Genomic DNA, 26,494 nt, shown 5'->3' with positions numbered 1-26,494 from the left:
ATTTATTTAATATACTAATAGCATTTCATGATTAATATTTATAAATTAAGATTCCTATTAAATGACACTAGAATAAACACACATTTGATTGGTAAATCATAGTGTAAGGACCTGGAATGACACTTTATGTGTGGTGTTGGAGTTGTCCGACTTTTTGTGTGTCTGTAAACGCATCACTGGCTAAGTGCCATATGTGCATGTGTTGGCGCAAGTGAGAAAGAGCGAGCGGCTGCTGTTGATATAACAAAGTTGCTTTTGGTCTGGTTTGTACTGCAGAAAATGACCACTTTTGCTAGATATAATTTTTTTTACTAATGTTTTGGTGATGTGTTTTTGGCAGACAATAAAGAGTTTTGCTCAGTAAAGTGATGGATGGAATGCATGTCCTCAAAGCGTCTCGACAGACGTTACAATATTTGAACAATGATGACAAAAACTGTTTTCTCTGTCGTGTCCGTGTCGTGTTGAAAATTGTTATGCGCTTATTTTTTTTATTTGATTTTGTGCGTGGCATAGATTTGCCGTGCGCAGAGGACGATTGAGCAGTGCGCAATTGCACAGGCGCACACCTTAGAGGGAACGTTGCTGTCAATTCTCTTATATACTCTTTCATCCTAGACTTCTAGAGTGTTTGACTATCACATCACTCTAAATGTATAGACTATAAAGTTCACAAACATAAAGAGGGATCCTAGTGGGCCAGGCCAATCTTTCCTTATCTCTAAACTAAAACTGGGGAAATGTGTAGAGTGTTCTGGGCTTCAGACATGATTTTGTGTCAGAATTATTTGAGGAAAAAATGCCTGGTTAGGCTTTGTGTATGTAAAAATAAAGTTAAAGTACTTATTTGGTTTACAGCTATGTTGTTATTATGCTGTTTGTTACTTATGTATGTTATGTTGCAGCTATTTAAAATAGTGTTGTCAATTTGTTCTGGCCAGAAACAAATTGGCCTTTGTAACATATGTTTGTCTTTGTGTGTTGTATGTAGAGCACATTGTTTGTGTGTTGTATGTAGAGCACATTGTTTGTGTGTTGTATGTAGAGCACATTGCTTAGCAGAGTTCAGTGATGCAAATACATGTCAAGTTGATCAACACATTGTATTATTCTGCAGTGCAAGAACAGTACTGAAATGAAGGCTAAAGGGCATTAATGGGAGCTTTAAAAAAAAAAGAAGAAAAAAAGAAGTAACTAAATAGTTACTTTTCAAAGTAACGCATTACTTTTTGGTGTAAGTAACTGAGTTAGTAACTGAGTTACTTTTGAAATGAAGTAACTAGTAACTATAACTAGTTACTGGTTTTCAGTAACTAACCCAACACTGACTACATACAACATAAAATATACATTCATATTAAACATGCAGTGTTTTTAAAGTACATTTAGTACAATCACTGTTTAAGTGGTTTTAAATGCCTGCGGCTTCCATGACTGTTACACACTTGTGTTAACTTATACATGAACCTTTTAACACAAACAATGCAACAACGGTTTCCCTCCAGTATGTGCTCTCATGTGTAATAACACTTCATCCTTAGTGTTGAATCTTTTAGCACAAGCTGAGCAATCAAAAAGGTTTCTCTCCAGTGTGTTTTCTCATGTGTGTGGTCATGGCTTGCTTTCTGGAGAAAATCTTCTTACAAACAGAGCAAGTAAAAGGTTTCTCTCCAGTATGTGTTCTCATGTGTAATATCATTTCATACTTAGTGATGAATCTTTTAGCACAAGCTGAGCAAGGAAAAGGTTTCTCTCCAGTATGTATTCTCATGTGTGTGGTCATGTGATGCTTTCTAGAGAAACTCTTCTTACAAACAGAGCATATAAAAGGTTTCTCTTTAGTATGTATTCTCATGTGTTCTGTAAAATGACTACTCTGTCTAAATGATTTTCCACATTCAGAGCAGTCAAAGTGTTTGTTGTTAGTGTGATGTGTCGTATCACCTTTAGAGTCATTTTTACTCTCCAAAGGTTTTTGGATGTGGTCACTGTGATCAGAAGAGTCTGACATCATGTCGTCCATGTCTGACAGTGGAGCAAAGATGCGGTCTGGTTCTGACTTTATATCTTCACAATGCTCTCCATCAGCTTCTGTGATGTGTTGAGTTACAAGCTCCGCTCCTCTGTTCTCCTCACTTTGACTGTGATGAAGCTGTAAGGACTGAGCTTCATCTTCATCATGAAGCTGCTCCCAGGGCTGCTCCTCTTTAATGTGGGAGGGGGCCTGTAGCTCCTTCTGTCCCACACTGGTGTGCCACTCCTGCTGCCCGGAGGGAATCTCTTCATGACTCCCCGCTGACACCTGCTGGACGTCTGCAGAACATAGAACACAAATGAGGCGTTACAGTATTTTAGTTTGCAGCTCTTATGCCAACGATCCACATTATGTGAGGTTGGCCTAATCAAATATATGCATAAAAACTATAATATCTAAATCATTTATAGCTCTTATTAGACATCTTACTGGAAGTCTTTGATGGTTGTGGACTTTTATTAACCAACAACATGACAAAAATCAAATATGGTGATGATTGAATAATAGTTAGTTAGTTAAATGGATATGCAGTCACGGGTGGCAGCTGTCGGGTCCTAGTCGTTGTTTGTTTACATGGACGCGTCCTCGCAAGACTCAAAGTTGAATGATAAAATCCAACCTTACCCGAACAAAAACCACGCATGATTTATCCGTGAGAGTCTTGATACTATTTTACTTGACCAGCCACACACAAATAAATTGTAGCCATCCATGCCTTTTTAAGCTTTCATCTCTTTTGTCGTGTAGAATAACGTCTGGAACCCAAGATAGTTCCACATGTCTGGGAACGCGACCGACGGATAATCCTTGATATTACTCAACAAATCTTTAGGGATCTATTCCGTTTCAGTTAGATTGTTTGCTCATATTTGCTTTTCGCAGGAAGATCTAGGCCCTTTGTGTACTCGGAGAGTTTGCACACACTTTGCTGCACATTTTTTCACTTCCCTGAAGAAGTAAGTTACTGAATAAATATAATATAACATATATATATATATATATATATATATATATATATATATATATATATATATATATATATATATATATATATATATATATATATAGCAGGTGGGAAAAATAAATCTAAGTATGTAACTGAGTTAAAGTAGAATCTTCTTCTCTCATGTCATGTTTAAAATATACTTTTTCATTTTAAACAAAGCTCAAGATACACACATCAAAGCCATTCATACATTATAATCTTGCAACGTGTTTCTATATCTAAATTCATGCAGAGGGTTTCAACAGAATTTATAACAAATAGAAAATAGAAAATAGATCATTTTAAAAAGGTGTCATCTCCCAATTGTTCTGGACTGAAGTTTTCTTTTCTGACTGTTATAAAACACAAACAAATCTCAAAGAAACAATCTTGTTTCTACAGGATAATCATCATGAAGACAATGTCAAATAAAATTCACAAATCAAAAGTGTAATACAATAATTGAGTGAGCAATATACAAGCTGTTGATTCGGTGTAATCTTTTTGAATGGACTTTTACGTTACATGATAAGGTAAAAAGATGTAAACAAACCTGCTCTGTGTGGCACAACTTGAGGTTTGAAAACAGCATCCAGTAGTTTTTGTAGACGTTTGTTCTCCTCCTTTGTCTTAGAAAGTTCCTCCTCGTACTCTGCTATGGTTCTTTCCAACACTCCAAATATTTCTTTAACAGTAACATTTAGTCGCTCCTCCATCAACATTCTCACTTTTTGGAATTTGCACATTTTTCCAATTGAGTGTGTTACGAGTTTCAAAAGTGATTAACTGGAGTAACAAATGATTTTTGTCGGGTTCCACTGTCTTCACTCTCCTGTGTGAACTCCTGGAAAACAGAATAACGGAAAAAATGAATGAAGGAGTGAACCGCCATTTTCTACCCCGAATCTCGGTCTGATTTATTACAAATTTTCCAAAATCAGCATACAAATCAATAACATTCCCCCAGTGAAATCATGTTTCAGTTTCAATGTCCATTTGTTGGTTTGAATTCAAGCACAATGGTTAACTCTTCTTTCCACACATCAATGAGCAACATATCACAACCACATATTCACAGAAATCATGTATTTAGACACATAAACATCACTCTTTTAAGTGCAATCCTGTCTATTAAATAGACTATGTTTTTAGAGATGTATGCATTTGTTTTTAATACAATCAATTCACCATTAAATCAGTGCAATAATGTAAATCATAACCACTCTGGTTTTAAATCAATACTGGAATGACTTTGGGCTTCAAACATGAAACACAATACACTTAGGGAGAACGGTTTAGCTTATACCAGTGTTTTTCAACCTTTTTTGAGCCAAGGCACATTTTTTGCGTTGAAAAAATGCGGAGGCACACCACCAGGAGAAATCATTAAAAAACGAAACTCAGCTGACAGTAAAAAGTCGTTGTCGCAAGTGTTGGATATGAATTCAAAGCATAACCAAGCATGCATCACTATAGCTCTTGTCTCAAAGTAGGTGTACTGTCACCAACTGTCACATCACCCCCTGACCTATTTGGAGTTTATTGCTGTTTTCCTGTGTGTAGTGTTTTAGTTCTTGTCTTGCGCTCCTATTGTGGTGGCTTTTTCTCTTTTTTTGGTATTTTCCTGTAGCAGTTTCATGTCTTCCTTTGAGCGATTTTTCCCGCATCTACTTTGTTTTAGCAGTCAAGAATATTTCAGTATGTTTTTATCCTTCTCTGTGGGGACATTGTTGATTGTCATGTCATGTTCGGATGTACTTTGTGGACGCCGTCTTTGCTCCACAGTAAGTCTTTGCTGTCGTCCAGCATTCTGTTTTTGTTTACTTTGTAGCCAGTTCAGTTTTAGTTTCGTTCTGCACAGCCTTCCCTAGGCTTCAATGCCTTTTCTTATGGGCACTCACCTTTTGTTTATTTTTGGTTTAAGCATTAAACACCTTTTTACCTGCACACTGCCTCCCGCTGTTTCCGACATCTACAAAGCAATTGGCTACCGGCTGCCACCTACTGATATGGAAGAGTATTGATTGATTGAGACTTTTATTAGTAGGTTGCACAGTGAAGTACATATTCCGTACAATTGACCACTAAATGGTAACACCCGAATAAGTTTTTGAACTTGTTTAAGTCGGGGTCCACTTAAATTGATTCATGATACAGATATATACTATCATATATACTATCATCATAATACAGTCATCACACAAGATAATCACATTGAATTATTTACATTATTTACAACCAGGGGTGTGGAGGGGGGGGGGGGGGTATGGACATCAAGTAGTGGACATAGAGAGAGAGAGAGAGAGAGAGAGAGAGAGAGATCAGAAGGCATAAGAAAAAGAAAAAGTATCTGCATTTGATTGTTTACATTTGATTATTAGCAATCCGGGGAGGGTGTTAGTTTAGGGTTGTAGCTGCCTGGAGGTGAACTTTTATTGCGGTTTTGAAGGAGGATAGAGATGCCCTTTCTTTTATACCTGTTGGGAGCGCATTCCACATTGATGTGGCATAGAAAGAGAATGAGTTAAGACCTTTGTTAGTTCGGAATCTGGATTTAACGTGGTTAGTGGAGCACCCCCTGGTGTTGTGGTTTTGGCGGTCATTTACGTTAAGGAAGTAGTTTGACATGTACTTCGGTATCAGGGAGGTGTAGCGGATTTTATAGACTAGGCTCAGTGCAAGTTGTTTAACTCTGTCCTCCACCTTGAGCCAGCCCACTTTAGAGAAGTGGGTAGGAGTGAGGTGGGATCTGGGGTGGAGGTCTAGAAGTAACCTGACTAGCTTGCTCTGAGATGTTTGGAGTTTAGATTTGAGGGTTAGGGTGCTAGGGTACCAGGAGGTGCATGCATAATCGAAAAAGGGTTGAACGAGAGTTCCCGCCAGAATCCTCAAGGTGCTTTTGTTGACCAGAGAGGAAATTCTGTAGAGAAATCTCGTTCGTTGGTTAACCTTTTTGATTACCTTGGTTGCCATTTTATCACAGGAAAGGTTAGCCTCTAGAATTGAACCTAGGTAGGTGACCTCATCTTTCCTGGTGATGACACTGTCACCTACTTTTATGGTGAAGTCATTGACTTTCTTAAGTTTGATGTGGGACCCAAACAGGATGGATTCTGTTTTACCCAAGTGGATGGATAGCTTGTTGTCAGCGAGCCAGGTGCAAGTTCTACAGAGCTCAGCACTGAGGATTTTCTCCACCTGTGACTTGTCCTTGCCGGATACCAGCAGGGCAGAGTCATCCGCAAACAAAAACAATTCACAGTCGCATGCCGATGACATGTCGTTTATGTATATTAGGAACAGTAAAGGTCCCAATATACTGCCTTGGGGGACTCCACAGCTCACCGAGAGGGGTGGGGGTGGGGGGGGGGGGTGGGGGGACACGGTGCCGTTCACCTCTACCACCTGCTCCCTCCCCTCCATTACACGGTTACTCTGCCGAGCTCTAGACAGCACCAGAGGTGGGACCAAGTCATTGCTTTGCAAGTCACAAGTAAGTCTCAAGTCTTTGCCCTCAAGTCTCGAGTCAAGTCCCGAGTCAGGACAGGCAAGTCCCGAGTCAAGTCCAAAGTCAAGACTAGAAAGTCTCAAGTCAAGTCCCAAGTCCTGCATTTTGAGTTTCGAGTCCTTTCAAGTCCTTTTAACCACAGACTAATATTTTTTACACAGATTGTGTATGCTTTTAAAACGCTGTATTTATTTATTAAAACAAGTGCATTTGAAATTGCAGGAAAAAAAATGGTGCTGACATTGCAATTCATAATAGCACTATTAACCAGTCATTTTAATAGTTTAAACAATTTTAAACATTTAACTCATTCCTTTACAGAATAAACACATTTGCAAAAACAAACATTAACATACTATTGGTTGTATTTTATGAAAATAACATTACCACAAAGTTGAGAAGGAGCAAAGATCTTCAATATTTGTATGTGAGAATCACAAAGAAATCTTCTGGGGGAGGATGACGCCCCTACAGGGGTTTGGTTTACAAACTTTCAGCCCCACCTAAAACAAAATTCACCAGCCGCCACTGATGATGATGCATTCTCATTTTAGGCAAAGTATAAGACAATACTTTCTTAACAGTATAATTGTAACCAGGAATAAGTCTTCAAGTAACAATATTCAAATACTAACATTGTTGGGTAAAACAGCATTTGGTTTTATTCTGAATCCAGTGAAACAGATTGGTGGTTTTAGCTGATATAAAGACTTTCAGGTGTTTATATATGTTTAAGTATTTGGCAGACGCTTTTATCCAAAGCGACATACATAAAAAATAGATATAAAACAATCACTGTAAACATTATCATTTAAGGGAAGAATGTAATACAAAATATCAATACAAAGTGTCAAGACAGAATAAACTCTCTGCTGCTGCAGCAACAGAGTTACAGTCTATAGGTCCCTAAAATATATAGATATCTAATGTATTCATACATTGTTTATGTAGGATATACGCATGTATATATAATCTAATCATATTGTTTCTTCAACTTAAAAATAGCTGACCGTTTTTTTCCCCTTCTCTGGGATTATATTCCCAGTTTTGATCTCGGACGTCTGGTCATTTATAGCGTATAAGAATATTATATTACTGTTAAGCAAACTATGAATAATAAAAACGCCAAAACATGTGTCCGTTATCATAGCTACACGTATGACAAAAAAAATGCGTGAAAATGAGTGGTATTCAGTGAGGTAAGATGAATTAAATTTGCTGACAGTTCATTGCTCCTGCCAAATGAATTGCACTGAGTGGAGCGGATCACCACTCCAAGATGGCGGCCCCGCGTCTCGTCTGCGCCAGTAGGCAGTAGCGCTCAATGCTGCGTCTACTTATAAGATGTCTATGGTTATAACGTTAGCAGTGAGTTTACAGCCTCACTGATTTAACTACACAGCAAATAAAAGTCATGTTACTTAGCCAATAAACGTTATCTTACATTCAAAACTTACCCTTCTTTGTGCAACTTCAAATGTCGAACGAAGTTGGAAGTTGTTGCGTCTCCGTCTGTAATATTCCAACTGCGTGATTTGCATACGGCAATTCGTTTTTTGTTGACCAAGTCGTAGTTTTTATACCCGAACGAAACCAACTTTGGCATAATTGTTTCTCACTGCCGCGTTGTTTGACAACTCATGTTCGGTGGTTGTCCTGCAATTGGATTGGATGAGAGCTGTGTGATGAAAACAACGTAGATCTAATTTGATTGGCTGTTGTACTGACAGCACACACGCTGACACGCAGCACACACGCTTATAGACACAGACGTATAAAATGAAAGATACGGAGCGCTCCCAAATAACTTTTTAAGGTTTGGGTTTTGGGGAAAGTAGCAAGTCATGTCAAGTCAAAAGGCTCAAGTCCAAGTGAAGTCACAAGTCATTGATGTTAAAGTCTAAGTCGAGTTGCAAGTCTCTTTACATTTTGTCAAGTCGAGTCTAAAGTCATCAAATTCATGACTCGAGTCCACACCTCTGGACAGCACCGACACTCAACAACAACACATCATTTGCAGATTATAATTACTGCTTTGCAAAAAATATTTTTAACCCAAACAGGTGAAATGAGATCATCTCCCACGGCACACCAGACCGCGGCACAGTGGTTGAAAAACACTGGCCTAGCTCCTAACGTCACAGAATGGTTGCAAACAGGGGATAATATAGATGATATAGTGAGGAGGAGAGACACAAACATTGCACCCTCCCTTAGAGCAGTGAGCTGGCGAGCAGAGAAGCTACATGCTAAGTAGCAACAAGCTAAAAGAGGAGAACAAGCTATCAGTACTATTTCTACATTCACACAACGTCTTCATGTCAGTCATAAAACAGAGCCAGGACTTACAGACAATGTTTCCAAGACACTTCGTGGGAAAAAAACAACAAACTTGGAGCGCTGAAACACGTCAATCTGTCTCGTGTGTAAACGAGTGAGCGTCTGACTGTCACGTGGAGACTACCGGAAACTAGAGGAGGGAGCAACTCGCCTTCAAAATAAAAGTCCCTTCTCATTACCTGATAATGTTACGTGACGTCACACTGGTATAAATACTGTACCACTATTTCGAACCGCAGTAGGAACATGCTTGATACAAGTTTCAGAAACCTAACATAACTTAGTCTGTATCAATTGCTGCCAAGAGAAGGACTGTCTCAGAGACGAAGGAGTGAACCGCCATTTTCTTCCCCTTCTTCTTCTTCTTTTTCCTTTAATGGCAGTTGACAAGCAACCTTCTGGTGTGCATTACCGCCACCTACTGAAATGGAGTGTGGACCGAGGTGGATCTCTACACCAGGGGTCACCAACCTTTTTGGAACCAAGAGCTACTTCTTGGGTAGTGATTAATGCGAAGGGCTACCAGTTTGATACACACTTAAATAAATTGCCAGAAATAGCCAATTGGCTCAATTTACCTTTAACTCTATGTTATTATTAATAATTAATGATATTTACACTTAATTGAACGGTTTAAAAGAGGAGAAAACACGAAAAAAATGACAATTACATTTTGAAACATAGTTTATCTTCAATTTCGACTCTTTAAAATTCAAAATTCAACCGAAAAAAAGAAGAGAAAAACTAGCTAATTCGAATCTTTTTGAAAAAATTAAAAAAAGAATTCATGGAACATCATTAGTAATTTTTCCTGACTAAGATTAATTTTAGAATTTGGATGACATGTTTTAAACAGGTTAAAATCCAATCTGCACTTTGTTAGAATATATAACAAATTGGACCAAGCTATATTTCTAACAAAGACAAATCATTATTTCTTCTAGATTTTCCAGAACAAAAATTTTAAAAGAAATTCAAAAGACTTTGAAATAAGATTTAAATTTCATTCTACAGATTTTCTAGATTTGCCAGAATAATTTTTTTGCATTTTAATCATGATAAGTTTGAAGAAATATTTCACAAATATTCTTCGTCGAAAAAACAGAAGCTAAAATGAAGAATTAAATTAAAATGTATTTATTATTCTTTACAATAATAAAAAAAACAATTACTTGAACATTGATTTAAATTGTCAGGAAAGAAGAGGAAGGAATTTAAAAGGTAAAAAGATATATGTGTTTAAAAATCCTAAAATCATTTTTAAGGTTGTATTTTTTCTCTAAAATTGTCTTTCTGAAAGTTATAAGAAGCAAAGTAAAAAAAATAATGAATTTATTTAAACAAGTGAAGACCAAGTCTTTCAAATATTTTCTTGGATTTTCAAATTCTATTTGAGTTTTGTCTCTCTTAGAATTAAAAATGTCGAGCACAGCGAGACCAGCTTGCTAGTAAATAAATAAAATTAAAAAAATAGAGGCAGCTCACTGGTAAGTGCTGCTATTTGAGCTATTTTTAGAACAGGCCAGCGGGCTACTCATCTGGTCTTTACGGGCTACCTGGTGCCCGCGGGCACCGCGTTGGTGACCCCTGCTCTACACTATATTCTTTTATTTAACCCAGTGTTTTTAAAAAATGTGTGTATTGCTTTATAACCTACGTGTTCTGAGTGCAATCCTAAAATATCTTCCACTGCTAACCTAATCTTCTCTTTCGCTAACTTATTTCCCAGTGTTTCCCTTTATTGTATTTCCTACAATGTATTAAAACATGTCCTACACTTTCTATCTGATGACAACAGTCACACAGCCTGTATTATGTTTCCTACCATTTTCAATCAACTATTTAGATATGTATGTCCTAATCTCATTCTAGTATTAATATCTTCTTCCTTCCTTCACTATTATGTTAGATCCACTATGGACTGGACTCTCACACTATGAACTAGATCCACTCGACGTCCATTGCACCGGTCGCCCAGGGTGGGGGGTCCACGGTGGTATTGCAGGGATTGGTACTGTAGGGCTAACTTTAGTGAAGTGAAGTGAAGTGAATTATATTTATATAGCGCTTTTTCTCAAGTGACTCAAAGCGCTTTACATAGTGAAACCCAATATCTAAGTTACATTGAAACCAGTGTGGGTGGCACTGGGAGCAGGTGGGTAAAGTGTCTTGCCCAAGGACACAACGGAAGTGACTAGGATGGCAGAAGCGGGGATCGAACCTGCATCCCTCAAGTTGCTCTACCAACCGAGCTATACCGCCCCACTTTAGTATTGTCAATTTGAGCTTTTTCACATATGTCTCCTATTATCCACCCGAAACTTCATTGTTTCCTTCTTTTTTTCTTGGCAGTTTAGTAACACTTTTATGGAGCGCCTTGTGGTGACCCATCAGCGTTCCTGTTCTGTAACCCTGTACACTGTTTGCTTGTCTAATCTTGAACGGGTTTGTGCTTGAAACAAAGTTTATTTGTACTTGTGCAATGACAATAAAGACCTACCTACCTCCCTACTTGGTGAGTTGGATGTCCTTGCTTGGACCCTTTTAAGTTTGCCCAATAAACTACTGAGAGTTGATCTGTTCTCATGTCTAAAGGTTTTTCATTCATGTCTACTTGTAATGCTGCAACTGGGGTTGATTTAGTAGCTCCACAACTTGACCTTAATGCCTGTGATTGGATCCTGTCTATTTTTCCAAGTCATGTTTTTGAAGCAGATTGATAAATAATGCATCCATAATCAATAACAGATGGAATTAAAGTGATATATATTGATTTCAATGTCTTTTCTATCAGCCCCCCAATCTTTACCCCTCAAAGCCCTCATTATATTTTACACCTTTTTACTTTTCTCCACTATTTTGCTGATGTTAATATTTTTATCAAACCATATTCCCAAATATTTAAATACTTGTACCTCTTCTATATTTTCTCCATAGAGTTTAATTTGGATCTTGTTTTGAACGTTCCTCTTTGTAAAATTCACGACTTTAGTCTTTCCAACAGACAATCTTAAACTCCAAGCTGTTCCCCATTCTTGAACATAATTTACCGCATTTTGAATCTTCTTTTCTATATGATTAGTATTTCTACCTCTCTTCCACATCACTCCATCATCACAAACAGTGCCACCTCCACTAACCCTTCCACTTCACTAAACACTTCATTTATCAATATTGAAAACAGTACTGGACTTATTATAATCCCTTTAAGGGTTCCATTTTCCACTTCATATACTCTACTATATTCATTTTCTATTTTTTACTAAAATGTTGCTACTTGTTAAGAAGTTTTTTATCCATCTATACATTTTCCCTGTAATCCCAATTTTATCTAATTTTATCAGCATTTCCACAACATATCAGAAGCTTTCTCTATGTCAAAAATATACTTTATTTGTTTGTCCTTTTCTAATTTCCTCTTCCAGCTGCACTGCTGGTCGTTTGTGTTTCTTACTTTCCGAAATCCACTTTGGTAGTTTTTTATCATTTCTTTTGACTGTAAATAATAGACTAGTCTTTCATTAATCATGCTTTCCATAACTTTGCCCAAATTTGAGGTCAATGCTATCGGCCTATAATTACCTGCCTCTTCCGGGTCTTTTCCTGGTTTGCATATTGGAATTATTACAGCTTCTTTCCACTCAGCTGGTCATTTCCCTTCTTCATATATCCTATTATATAATTTCAAGACCACTTCTTTGCCTATGTTACCTAAGTTTTTGATCACCTGGTAACGCACCTGGGGCCGTACTTATCAAGCTTCTTAGAATTACTCCTAAGAAGTCTGCTAAGAGTTGACTTAAGAGTAAATAAATTCTTCGCTGAAAGCTGCACTTAAAAGTTAGTTATCAAGCGTCTTACTCACACTTTCAGCGAAGTGTAGGACTGAATCTTAAGTGTCACACTCAGAGCTGAATTACGACATTACTACGTGCCGTAAACGGAATTTTAGGTGACGTCATTTCTGTGTCCATAGAAATGACCAATCACGGAATGGAATCCGTTGTCTAAGAATAAAGAAATATCTTGGAAATATTTAAGTGGACAATGGGAGTGTATATTTTGACCAGAAACTACAAAATAATACAAAACAAACTAGTCCCCGCCGGCACTCACGCTACCGCTCCCTCTCTTCTGTCGCCCACACACTCACTGACGTCACTCACCTCACGGCCACACACATACGCTACTGTCATAACATTTTCTTTCCAATTCATTAATTAGGCAACTAATTTGAAACTGGTGTGGGTGGCTCTATATATACTAGCCCACTGCAGACACATGCAGAAATCAACAAGGAATCGAAAAGTATTAAATCTGTGACAAAAATAATATCCGCTCTGTCTAAACGATACCGTTTGATCAGCTGCTCGTCATCAATTAAAAAAAAAAACATTGTTCCATTCCCTGAACGTTCGCGCACGTCTCTCTCGCCTCAGTGCCATCCCCTGCTGGCAACTCCTAACCACTTAAGACACCTCTGAAGGTCTCTTAAATATCGTGGAGAGTAGGAGTGATTCTTAGACTTAAGAACGTTGATAAAAAGCTTTTATTCTTAAGTTTGAGAGTAGGACTAAATTTCGCAAATTCTCAGGACTTAAGTGTAAAATGGCACTCTAAGAAGCTTGATAAGTACGGCCCCTGGTCTTTTCCTGGTGTCGTATTTTTAACCTTTTTCAATATTCGAACCATTTCATCCAAAGAAAATGTCACATATAGTGTTGCTAAAGCCATTATCGTTATCCTCCGTCATTTCCCCAAAATTTAAACTAATTGTTTATCCTCTCTTTTCTTTTTCTACATTTCTCAAATTATCATTACTGTGCACTTTAACAAATGTTTTTGCTAAAAGTTGTGCTTTTTCTTTATTTTCCAACTACAAACTGTGTCCCATCTTTCATCACATGATGTTTATGTTCCCTTCTGATCCCTGACATTTTCTTAATCGTTCCCCACACTTGGCCTAAAGGAGTAGTTCTATTTAGTGACTCACAAAATGTTCTCCAGCGGTCTTTTTAAGAACATACCTTACTTTAGCTTGGTGCCTTTTATACTGCATTAAAGTCACCACACCAAATGATATTTCCACTCCAGTGCTCCACTATTGTTTCTAGTTGATGTATTTGTAGTTTCTTGCATGGATTATAGAAGTTTAGCACTTTGTACCTTTCTTTATTATTCCATACTTCTACTCCTACTATTTCTAGTTCTTGTGTTACTTTTAATATTGTATAAAGCATGTCTTCTTTAATAAATATGGCACACCTCCCTCCTTGCCCATCATCCCTATCTTTACGTATTGTTATATATAATTGTATTATAAAGTTCAACTTGGGCTTCAGCCATGTTTCCTGAATACATATTATATGTGGTTTAGTTTTCATATTATTAATAAATCCCTTTAATTCTTGTCCGTTTGCTATTAGACTTCTGGCATTCCACTGAACAATTAACATGGTGTTGGATTGTGGTCACATGACTCCTTTTCACCTACTCTCTGTAGTTCACCTTGCACCTGTTATAAATGGGTTATACTTGTATAGCTCTTTTCTACCTTCAAGGTACTCAAAGCGCTTTGACAGTATTTCCACATTCACCCATTCACACACACATTCACACACTGATGGCGGGAGCTGCCATGCAAGGCGCTAACCAGCAGCCATCAGGAGCAAGGGTGAAGTGTCTTGCCCAAGGACACAACGGACGTGACTAGGATGGTAGAAGGTGGGGATTGAACCTCAGTAACCAGCAACCCTCCGATTGCTGGCACGGCCGCTCTACCAACTTCGCCACGCCGCCCCTCCCAACATAGTTCTTTTACATTTAACAACTTTGCTGCTGCTTTGACGATTATTTTGATCTTCTCATTCTTATTTCTTGCCTATTCTGTACAGTTTATTACATATTTTCTCCGTTTCTAAATGCCATAAATCTCTTCATCATTGTGACAGTTCCCCCTTTTATTTCTCTTTTCAAATATTCTACATTTTCTCCTCTTAGGATTCCTGTCACGACTCCTCTAGCCCCCTTTCGTTCTCCCACTTCGATTTTTTCCTTTATTATCTTATTGCAATCACATTGCTTTGTTCTTTTGCTCTCCATTTTTACATTTGATCAAAAGGCTTCCGTCCTTTAGCACTTTGGCCATCTCCACCTCTCCAAAGTCCTTCTTTAATCCTTTAACCAGTGTCATCAAACTAATATCGTTCATGTCTTGATCTGACTTTAAGGCCCACTGAAATGAATTTGTTTTATTTAAACGGGGATAGCAGATCAATTCTATGTGTCATACTTGATCATTTTGCGATATTGCCATATTTTTGCTGAAAGGATTTAGTAGAGAACAACGTCGATAAAGTTCGCAACTTTTGGTCTCTGATAAAAAAAAAACTTGCCCCTACCGGAAGTAGCGTGACGTTGTCAGTTGTTCACTCCCTCATATTTTCCTATTGTTTTCAACGCAGCTAGAGCTATTCGGACCGAGAAAGCGACGATTACCCCATTAATTTGAGCGAGGATGAAAGATTCGTGGATGAGGAACGTTAGAGTGACGGACTAGAATGCAGTGAAATACATATTTTTTTTCGCTCTGACCGTAACTTAGGTACAAGCTGGCTCATTGGATTCCACACTCTCTCCTTTTTCTATTGAGGATCACGGATTTGTATTTTAAACCACCTCGGATACTATATCCTCTTGAAAATGAGAGTCGAGAACGCGAAATGGACATTCACAGTGACTTTTATCTCCACGACAATACATCGACAAAGCTCTTTAGCATGAGCTAACGTGATAGCATCTGTCTCAAATGCAGATAGAAACAAAATAAATAAATCCCTGACTGGAAGGAAAGACAGAAGATCAACAATACTATTAAACCTTGTACATGTAACTACACGGTTAATATATCTCAGCTTGGCAAAGCTTAACAATGCTGTTGCTAACGACGCTGAGGCTAACTTAGCAACTTAGCAACCGGACCTCACGGAGCTATGATAAAAACATTAGCGCTCCACTTACGCCAGCCAGCCCTCATCTGCTCTGCTCATCAACACCCGTGCTCACCTGCGTTCCAGCGATCGACGGCGCGACGAAGGACTTCACCCGATCATCCGTGCGGTGTGGGCGGCTAGCATCGGCTAGGCGTCTGCTATCCAAGTAAGTAGTCCTTGTTGTGTTGCTACAGCCAGCCGCTAATACACCGATCCCACCTACAACGTTCTTCTTTGCAGCCTCCATTGTTCAATAAACAAATTGCAAAAGATTCACCGACACAGATGTCCAGAATACTGTGGAATTATGAAATAAAAACAGAGCTTTTTTTGTATTGTATTCAATAGGGAAGGCATACCTCTGTTCCCCGGGCTACGTCACGCGCATACGTCATCATCCAAAGGACTTTTCAACCGGAAGTTTAGCGGGAAATTTAAAATTGCACTTTATAAGTTAACCCGGCCGTATTGGCATGTGTTGCAATGTTAAGATTTCATCATTGATATATAAACTATCAGACTGCGTGGTGGGTTTCAGTAGGCCTTTAAATGTATATATAATCTTGCAATTATAATCTTTTTCCTCCTTTCTACTCCTTCATCATCTTCGTGCACTCTTTTAGCACTCGACTTTCCTTCATGACCTCCTCTGCCCTTCTTTCCTCTCTATAGTCCTATCCATGTCCATACCTTCCTCATACATCCCCTCACTATCCCCTTTCCATCCACACCCTGCAGTCACAAATCAGATTATGCACAACGGCCACAAAGATTCAAACAATTGACACTCTCACTGTCAGCCATGATCCTTGGTCCACTTCCACTCCTGGCCAATCTGCCACCCTCAACCTTCGCCTCCGTTCCATCAAACTCTTTTTTTTCAGGAGTGACGGCCCTCTTCACCGCTGCCGATTGGCTTCCCTGGCCATGTGTGTGCTCCCATTCGCCGGTAGAACTGTCACTCAAATTAAAAAAGGGCTCGACAGGTGCAGGCAATTAAGGTCCATCAGCTATGTTATGTTATGTTATGTTATTTTTTATTTATTATGCGCCCCCCAACCAACTGTTACATCAGCCCGGGGCGCAGCTATACCAAAAGAAGGCAATGATAGAAATGAGTGTGGATCTTACAGGCCAATATCTGTTCTCAATGTATAAACTATTTACTTCCATCATGATTTCTTACCTATATTGATACATAATGATCAAACAGGTTTTATACATCAACGCCAAACACGAGACAATATAAGAAAGACACTACATAATATGGATCATATACAAAAAAAAACATTGAATCACTCCTCTCTGAGCTGCCACCTTATCGTGGTAGAGGAGTTTGCGTGTCTCAATGATCCTAGGAGCTATGTTGTCCGGGGGCTTCCATGCCCCCTGGTAGGGTCTCCCAAGACAAACAGGTCCTAGGTGAGGGATCAGACAAAGAGCAGCTCGAAGACTTCTATGGAAATACAAGAACCGAGACTCAGATTTCCCTCGCCCGGACGCGGGTCACCGGGGCCCCCCTCTGGAGCCAGGCCCGGAGTTGGGGGACGACGGCGAGTGCCTGGTGGCCGGGCCTGTCCCCATGGGGCCCGGCCGGGCACAGCCCGAAGAGGCAACGTGGGTCCCCCCTCCAATGGGCTCACCACCCATAGCAGGGGCCATAGAGGTCGGGTGCAATGTGAGCTGGGCGGCAGCCGAAGGCAGGGAACTTGGCGGTCCGATCCTCGGCTACAGAAGCTAGCTCTTGGGACGTGGAACGTCACCTCGCTGGGGGGAAGGAGCCTGAGCTAGTGCGCGAGGTGGAGAAGTTCCGGCTAGACATAGTCGGACTCACTTCGACGCACAGCAAGGGCTCTGGAACCAGTTCTCTCGAGAGGGGATGGACTCTCTTCCACTCTGGCGTTGCCGGCAGTGAGAGGCGACGGGCTGGGGTGGCAATTCTTGTCGGCTCAGAACCTGCATGTTGGAGTTCAACCCGGTGGACGAGAAGGTAGCTTCCCTCCGCCTTCGGGTGGGGGGACGGGTCCTGACTGTTGTTTGCGCTTACGCGCCAAGCAGCAGCTCAGAGTACCCACCCTTTTTGGATTCACTCGAGGGAGTACTTGAGGGTGCTCCCCCGGGTGATTCCCTCGTTCTACTGGGGGACTTCAACGCTCATATTGGCAACGACAGTGAAACCTGGAGAGGCGTGATTGGTAAGAATGGCCGCCCGGATCTGAACCCGAGTGGTGTGTTGTTATTGGACTTTTGTGCCCGTCACGGATTGTCCATAACGAACACCATGTTAAAGCATAAGGGTGTCCATATGTGCACTTGGCACCAGGACACCCTGGGCCGCAGTTCCATGATCGACTTTGTAGTTGTGTCATCGGATTTGCGGCCTCATGTTTTGGACACTCGGGTGAAGAGAGGGGCGGAGCTTTCTACCGATCACCACCTGGTGGTGAGTTGGCTGCGATGGTGGGGGAGGATGCCGGACAGACCTGGCAGGCCCAAACGCATTGTGAGGGTTTGCTGGGAACGTCTGGCAGAGTCTCCTGTCAGAGAGAGTTTCAATTCCCACCTCCGGAAGAACTTTGAACATGTCACGAGGGAGGTGCTGGACATTGAGTCCGAGTGGACCATGTTCCGCACCTCTATTGTCGAGGCGGCTGATTGGAGCTGTGGCCGCAAAGTAGTTGGTGCCTGTCGTGGCGGTAATCCTAGAACCCGTTGGTGGACACCGGCGGTGAGGGTCGCCGTCAAGCTGAAGAAGGAGTCCTATCGGGTTCTTTTGGCTCATAGGACTCCTGAGGCAGCGGACAGGTACCGACAGGCCAAGCGGTGTGCGGCTTCAGCGGTCGCGGAGGCAAAAACTCGGACATGGGAGGAGTTCGGGGAAGCCATGGAAAACGACTTCCGGACGGCTTCGAAGCGATTCTGGACCACCATCCGCCGCCTCAGGAAGGGGAAGCAGTGCACTATCAACACCGTGTATGGTGAGGATGGTGTTCTGCTGACCTCGACTGCGGATGTTGTGGATCGGTGGAGGGAATACTTCGAAGACCTCCTCAATACCACCAACACGTCTTCCTATGAGGAAGCAGTCCCTGGGGAATCTGTGGTGGGCCCTCCTATTTCTGGGGCTGAGGTTGCTGAGGTAGTTAAAAAGCTCATCGGTGGCAGGGCCCCGGGGGTGGATGAGATCCGCCTGGAGTTCCTTAAGGCTCTGGATGCTGTGGGGCTGTCTTGGTTGACAAGACTCTGCAGCATCGCGTGGACATCGGGGGCGGTACCTCTGGATTGGCAGACCGGGGTGGTGGTTCCTCTCTTTAAAAAGGGGAACCGGAGGGTGTGTTCTAACTATCGGGGGATCACACTCCTCAGCCTTCCCGGTAAGGTCTATTCAGGTGTACTGGAGAGGAGGCTACGCCGGATAGTCGAACCTCGGATTCAGGAGGAACAGTGTGGTTTTCGTCCTGGTCGTGGAACTGTGGACCAGCTCTATACTCTCGGCAGGGTCCTTGAGGGTGCATGGGAGTTTGCCCAACCAGTCTACATGTGCTTTGTGGACTTGGAAAAGGCATTCGACCGTGTCCCTCGGGAAGTCCTGTGGGGAGTGCTCAGAGAGTATGGGGTATCGGACTGTCTGATTGTGGCGGTCCGCTCCCTGTATGATCAGTGTCAGAGCTTGGTCCGCATTGCCGGCAGTAAGTCGGACACGTTTCCAGTGAGGGTTGGACTCCGCCAAGGCTGCCCTTTGTCACCGATTCTGTTCATAACTTTTATGGACAGAATTTCTAGGCGCAGTCAAGGCGTTGAGGGGATCCGGTTTGGTGGCTGCGGGATTAGGTCTCTGCTTTTTGCAGATGATGTGGTCCTGATGGCTTCATCTGGCCAGGATCTTCAGCTCTCACTGGATCGGTTCGCAGCTGAGTGTGAAGCGACTGGGATGAGAATCAGCACCTCCAAGTCCGAGTCCATGGTTCTCGCCCGGAAAAGGGTGGAGTGCCATCTCCGGGTTGGGGAGGAGATCTTGCCCCAAGTGGAGGAGTTCAAGTACCTCGGAGTCTTGTTCACGAGTGAGGGAAGAGTGGTTCGTGAGATCGACAGGCGGATCGGTGCGGCGTCTTCAGTAATGCGGACGTTGTATCGGTCCGTTGTGGTGAAGAAGGAGCTGAGCCGCAAGCGAAGCTCTCAATTTACCGGTCGATCTACGTTCCCATCCTCACCTATGGTCATGAGCTTTGGGTTATGACCGAAAGGACAAGATCACGGGTACAAGCGGCCAGGACACGTTGGGAAGACTATGTCTCCCGGCTGGCCTGGGAACGCCTTGGGATCCCCCGGGAAGAGCTAGACGAAGTGGCTGGGGAGAGGGAAGTCTGGGCTTCCCTGCTTAGGCTGCTGCCCCCGCGACCCGACCTTGGATAAGCGGAAGAAGATGGATGGATGGATGGATGGAACATTGAATCAATTGTTATAAGTGTGGATGCTGAAAAGGCCTGGGTTTCAGCAGTTTGTTTTGTTTTCTTCATAGTTCCCTGTTGCTCTCGGTTTTTGTTTGTTTATCAACAAACATCCCTTTTTTAACTGCACGGTTCCACCTCGTTCATCTGCATCTTAAACATCACTAAAGAATTTTATGTAGCATTCCCAATTTCCAATTTCCGGTGAACTCTTGTGAAATTTCCACTGTCATGCTACTCTTTATAGTTAATTATTAGTAAATTAAGAAAATATTTACTGAGTCCTGCTGTTGGTTCACTTTTTGTGGAGTCATTTTGCTACCAGTTAAGGAAATAATTTGTTCTTAAATATATATAATCCTCCATATTGGCAGCCGTAGTGATTCATTTATTCAGCAGAGCATTAAAACTTGGCTCTGACAAAAAAGTAAACACAAATGCTCTCTTCCTCGCTGATAAAACATGATAGCAAAATGCATCTGCTAGCTCACGATCGCCCCCACTTCTCACAGTGTGGCGAGTTGGAGTACTACAAGAGGCACTCTAATACAGTGCTTAAGTCTGTATTTTTAGTCTTATTAACAAGGAATAATGAAGTCACACTTATATTAAAACATTAATGCTAAGGTTTTGTCCATAGTGGACCGGTAACGTCTGATGATGGTGATGATGATGATGAAGATGTATATGTGCAAGTAAACAATTGGATCCACAAGGGACAACAACCCTTTCCACAGACTACACACATCAGAAACACAAATCTTAGAAGCCTACAACAATATATTTGAAGAAGACTTTAGGATTAAAAGTGAAATGTATGGTGAAATAAGTACAAATGCAGCAATAAAAACCACCAACTCCACTCACGATGGCTCTAAAGTTCAGTGATGTGTTGCTAACTTCAGCATTTTTCTTCTTCGGTTGATGTTTTGCAGTAGTTAACATTCATGATGTAACAATGCTACTAATCTAGTCCAAATTTTGTTAACAATTTTATTATTTCATAATTTTAATTATATTCGGGGGGCGGTATGGCGTAGTGGGTAGAGCAACCGTGCCAGAAACCTGAGGGTTGCAGGTTCGCTCCCCGCCTCTTACCATCCAAAATCGCTGCCGTTGTGTCCTTGGGCAGGACACTTCACCCTTGCCCCCGGTGCCGCTCACACCGGAGAATGAATGATGAATGAATGAGTTGTAAATATGAATGATGGGTTCTCACTTCTCTGTGAAGCGCTTTGAGTGTCTAGAAAAGCGCTATATAAATCTAATCCATTATTATTATTATTATTATAATAACATCAATAAAATGCAATTTGGAAACGTGTGAAAAAAACAAATGAAAATATCAATGAGAAAATATAATAAAATATAATAAAATAGTAGCTACATATATATTATTCAATAACTGCACACAACTTAAAAAGTAATTACAGGACAACATATAACGATAGATAATGAAAATCACTACATACAACATAAAATATACATTCATATTAAACATGCTGTGTTTTTAAAGTACATTTAGCACAATCACTGTTTAAGTGTTTTTAAATCCCTGCAGCTTCCATGGCTGTTACACACTTGTGTTGACTGACCTGCTGCTTAAACCTGAATATTTTATCACACACAGTGCAACTAAATGGTTTCTCTCCAGTGTGTGTTCTCATGTGTGCGGTCATGTTGTTCTTTCTGTAGAAACTCTTCTTACAAACAGAGCAAGTAAAAGGTTTCTCACCTGTGTGTGTTCTCATGTGTCTAATCATGTCATTCTTGCTGTTGAATCTTTTACCACAAGTTGAGCAAGTAAAAGGTTTCTCACCAGTGTGTGTTCTCATGTGTGTGGTCATGGCATGCTTTTGGGAGAAACTCTTCTTACAAACAGAGCAAGTAAAAGGTTTTTCTCCAGTATGTATTCTCATGTGTACTGTAACATTACTCTTCTGTCTAAATGATTTTCCACATTCAGAGCAGTCAAAGTGTTTGTTGTTAGTGTGATGTGTCGTATCACCTTTAGAGTCATGTTTACTCTCCAAAGGTTTTTGGATGTGGTCACTGTGATCAGAAGAGTCTGACATCATGTCGTCCATGTCTGACAGTGGAGCAAAGATGCTGTCTGGTTGTGAGTTTATATCTTCACAATGCTCTCCATCAGCTTCTGTGATGTGTTGAGTTACAAGCTCCGCCCCTCTGTTCTCCTCACTTTGACTGTGATGAAGCTGTAAGGACTGAGCTTCATCTTCATCATGAAGCTGCTCCCAGGGCTGCTCCTCTTTAATGTGGGAGGGGGCCTGTAGCTCCTTCTGTCCCACACTGGTGTGCCACTCCTCTTCATGACTCCCCGCTGACACCTGCTGGACGTCTGCAGAACATAGAACACAAATGAGGCGTTACTGTATTTTAGTTTGCAGCTCTTATGCCAACGATCCACATTATGTGAGGTTGGCCTAATCAAATAAATGCATACAAACTAAAATATCTAAATCATTTATAGCTCTTATTAGACATCTTACTGGAAGTCTTTGATGGTTGTGGACTTTTATTAACAAACAACATGACAAAAATCCAATATGGTGATGATTGAATAATAGTTAGTTAGTTAAATGGATATGCAGTCACGGGTGGCAGCTGTCGGGTCCTAGTCATTGTTTGTTTACATGGACGCGTCCTCGCAAGACACAAAGTTGAATGATAAAATCCAACCTTACCCGAACAAAAACCATGCATGATTTATCCGTGAGAGTCTTGATACTATTTTACTTGACCCAGCCACACACAAATAAATTGTAGCCATTCATGCCTTTTTAAGCTTTCATCTCCTTTGTCGTGTAGAATGACGTCTGGAACTCAAGATAGTTCCACATGTCTTGGAACGCGACCGACGGATAATCCTTGATATTACTCAACAAATCTTTAGGGATCTATTCCGTTTCATAGTTAGATTTTTTCTCGTATCTGCTTTTCGCAGGAAGATCTAGGCCAGGGGTGTCAAACTAATTTTACATGGGGGGCCACATGGAGAAAAATCTACTCCCAAGTGGGCCGGACTGGTAAAATAACGGCAAGATAACTTGAAAATAAAGACAACTGCAGATTGTTTTCTTTGTTTAAAAATAGAACAAACACATTCTGAAATTGTACAAATAATTAATGTTTTTCTTACACACACATTGTCACGTTCTGGATGCATGGTTCTACGGGATTTTTGTTCTCCCAAGATGCAAAGGACGAAAACCGGACAGGACTTGCAGGTAAAGACATGATTTAATTATCCAATAACACAAAACTGGTATAAAACAGAAAACAACCCGACAGGACGAGGTGCCGAGCGCACCGGAAGCTAAGGCTAACACTTAGCACAGATAGTAACTACTAGCAGGAGTTAGGAAACGAGAACAAACCTACGTGGCAGTCGCGGGATGCAAAACAAAGAAGCCAGAACGACTGACTGAGAAGGCAGGCTTTAAATAATAATGTCAATGATGACCAACAGGTGCGTGTCGGGAACCCCAGCGGCAGGTGAACGTAATTAGTTACTATGGTAACCAAACTCAGAGGTGCTTAAACAGATACTAAGAAGGAGTCCAAGACTAGCAGAAAAACACAAATGACTAGAAAACAAACAGAAATATGATCCGGGCAGCGGATCATAACACACATGTTGCAGTTAATAGTATCCTATCTTTATTTGTGTTTTTTACACTTTCAGAATCAATTATGTGATAATGTTCATCATTCAACTCATTGGTGTTAAAGGCCTACTGAAATGAAATGTTCTTATTTTAAACGGGGATAGCAGATCCATTCTATGTGTCATACTTGATCATTTCGCGATATTGCCGTATTTTTTCTGAAAGGATTTACTGTAGTAGAGAACATCGACGATAAAGTTCGCAACTTTTGGTCGCTGATAAAATAAGCCTTGCCTGTACCGGAAGTAGCGTGACGTCGCAGGTTGAAAGGCTCCTCACATTTCCCCATTGTTTACACCAGCAGCGAGAGAGATTCGGACCAAGAAAGCGACGATTACCCCATTAATTTGAGCCAGGATGAAAGATTCGTGGATGAGGAACGTGAGAGTGAAGGCCTAGAGTGCAGTGCAGGACGTATCTTTTTTCGCTCTGACCGTAACTTAGGTACAAGGGCTCATTGGATTCCACACTTTCTCCTTTTTATATATTGTGGATCACAGATTTGTATTTTTGGCGAAGCCAAGCAATGCTGTTGCTAACGACGCCATTGAAGCTAACTTAGCTACGGGACCTCGACAGAGCTATGCTAAAAACATTAGCTCTCCACCTACGCCAGCCCTCATCTGCTCATCAACACCCGTGCTCACCTGCGTTCCAGCGATCGACGGCGCGACGAAAGACTTCACCCGATCAAAGATGCGGTCGGCGGCTAGCGTCGGATAGCGCGTCTGCTATCCAACTCAAAGTCCTCCTGGTTGTGTTGCTGCAGCCAGCCGCTAATACACCGATCCCACCTACAGCTTTGTCATGTGTTGCAATGTTAAGATTTCATCATTGATATATAAACTATCAAACTGCGTGGTCGGTAGTAGTGGCTTTCAGTAGGCCTTTAATTTTCAATCTATCAAGATAAAAAAATAATATCAAAAAAATTACAGCATGTTATTTATGTAGTGTGCTCATTTTGCCCGACTGGTGCACTAACATCATGTGTTTTTTTACATATGTAGCATCATCTACAAAGATACAAATAATTGCTATCGTGACATCTAGAGGACACATTTAGAACAGCAGTTTCTTTCATTCAAAAATGTTGACTCATTTGTGTACTTAGCAAACTCATCCCGCGGGCCGGATAAAACCTGTTGGAGGGCCTGATCCGGCCCGTGGGCCGTATGTTTGACACCCCTGATCTAGGCCCTTTGTGTACTCAGAGAGTTTGCACACAGGTTGCTGCACAACAGCCATCTTGGCTTGGTTGACCACCACGTTTTTCACTTCCCGGAAGAAGTCACGTGACTGAATACAAATATATATATTATTGAAGAGTTTCAAACAGGAGGGAACAAATCTGAGTATGTAACTGAGTTAAAATAGAAACTTCTTCCCTCATGTCATGTTTAAAATACACAAAATATAATTTTTCATTTTAAACAAAGCTCCAGATATACACATCAAAGCCATTCATACATTTATAACCTTGCAACTTGTTTCTATATCTAAATTCATGCAGAGGGTTTCAACACAATGATTTTTATGTCAAATAGAAACTAGATAAATCACTCATTTTAAAAAGGTGTCATCTCTCAATTGTTCTGGACTGAAGTTTTCTTTTCTGACTGTTATAAAACACAAACAAATCTCAAAGAAACAATCTTGTTTCTACAGGATAATCATCATGAAGACAATGTCAAATAAACAAACCTGCTCTGTGTGGCACAACTTGAGGTTTGAAAACAGCATCCAGTAGTTCTTGTAGACGTTTGTTCTCCTCTTTTGTCCTAGAAAGTTCCTCCTCGTACTCTGCTATGGTTCTTTCCAACACTCCAAATATTTCTTCAGCAGTAACATTTAGTCGCTCCTCCATCAACTTTCTCACCTTTTGGAATTCGCACATTTCTTCCTGCGTGTTGCTAACTTCCGGCTTTATGTCTTGGCTCATGTTTTAAATGTAAGACGCGGAATGAAAAGCTGATTTTAAAAGTAAGTAAGTAAGTAATTAGTTGGAGTGCAAAAAGAGATGAGATGAAGACGTTGTTACCTTTTGCTGCCAACACCGAGTGATGGGTCGTTCGCGAACGATCCGGCTTTAAAAGATCCTGCTCTTTGAAGTAGCAGCTCTTTGATATCAAAGAACCTTTGACTAATTCTTCCTTTAGTTTAACGGCAGCTTGCAGCAATGACATGAAAGGTGCATACTGCCATCTACTGCACCGGAGTATGTCACATGGGCTATAGTCATGTACTTACACTGTAAAAACTAATACTGTATGAAATTAAAAGCAATGCCTTGTCCTTACTTCATTTTTGTGGAATTGTAACTCTATCAAAACAAATGCCAGTAATTTTGGGTTTATTTTTGTATTTAAATCACTCTTTCTGAGCTGCCCTAATTTAGAGAAATACCATTTTTATCACATTTAAATGTTGTCTCTACATATTATATCTAAATGTTGAATCTAAACATAAATCTTAAATGTTAATCTATATGTTAAAT

General features: G+C 40.7%; 2 protein-coding genes across 3 annotated transcripts; both read right to left on the bottom strand.

Annotated features, from left to right (window-relative positions):
* Positions 1–119: 119 nt before the first annotated feature.
* Positions 120–9,215, bottom strand: LOC133644701 (zinc finger protein 25-like). Its single transcript, XM_062039398.1, has 3 exons — positions 8,878–9,215; positions 3,574–3,864; positions 120–2,313 (listed from the first exon to the last, which is right to left on the bottom strand). The coding sequence occupies exons 2-3, from the start codon at positions 3,764–3,766 to the stop codon at positions 1,571–1,573; spliced, it is 936 nt and encodes a 311-aa protein (XP_061895382.1). The 5' UTR covers positions 3,767–3,864; positions 8,878–9,215; the 3' UTR covers positions 120–1,570.
* Positions 9,216–21,315: 12,100 nt separating this feature from the next.
* Positions 21,316–26,112, bottom strand: LOC133644697 (zinc finger and SCAN domain-containing protein 2-like). Of its 2 annotated transcripts, XM_062039395.1 has the most exons (3): positions 26,039–26,112; positions 25,702–25,968; positions 21,316–22,667 (listed from the first exon to the last, which is right to left on the bottom strand). In XM_062039395.1, the coding sequence occupies exons 2-3, from the start codon at positions 25,937–25,939 to the stop codon at positions 21,856–21,858; spliced, it is 1,050 nt and encodes a 349-aa protein (XP_061895379.1). In that variant the 5' UTR covers positions 25,940–25,968; positions 26,039–26,112; the 3' UTR covers positions 21,316–21,855. The 2 variants fall into 2 exon arrangements, with proteins under 2 accessions (XP_061895379.1, XP_061895378.1); XM_062039394.1 differs by lacking the exon at positions 26,039–26,112 and having other exon boundaries at positions 25,702–26,032.
* Between the last annotated feature and the right edge of the window lie 382 nt (positions 26,113–26,494).

Source organism: Entelurus aequoreus, linkage group LG27 (genome assembly GCF_033978785.1).
Source record: "Entelurus aequoreus isolate RoL-2023_Sb linkage group LG27, RoL_Eaeq_v1.1, whole genome shotgun sequence".
NCBI lineage: Eukaryota > Metazoa > Chordata > Actinopteri > Syngnathiformes > Syngnathidae > Entelurus > Entelurus aequoreus.
This window is presented reverse-complemented; position numbering and strand designations above follow the sequence as displayed.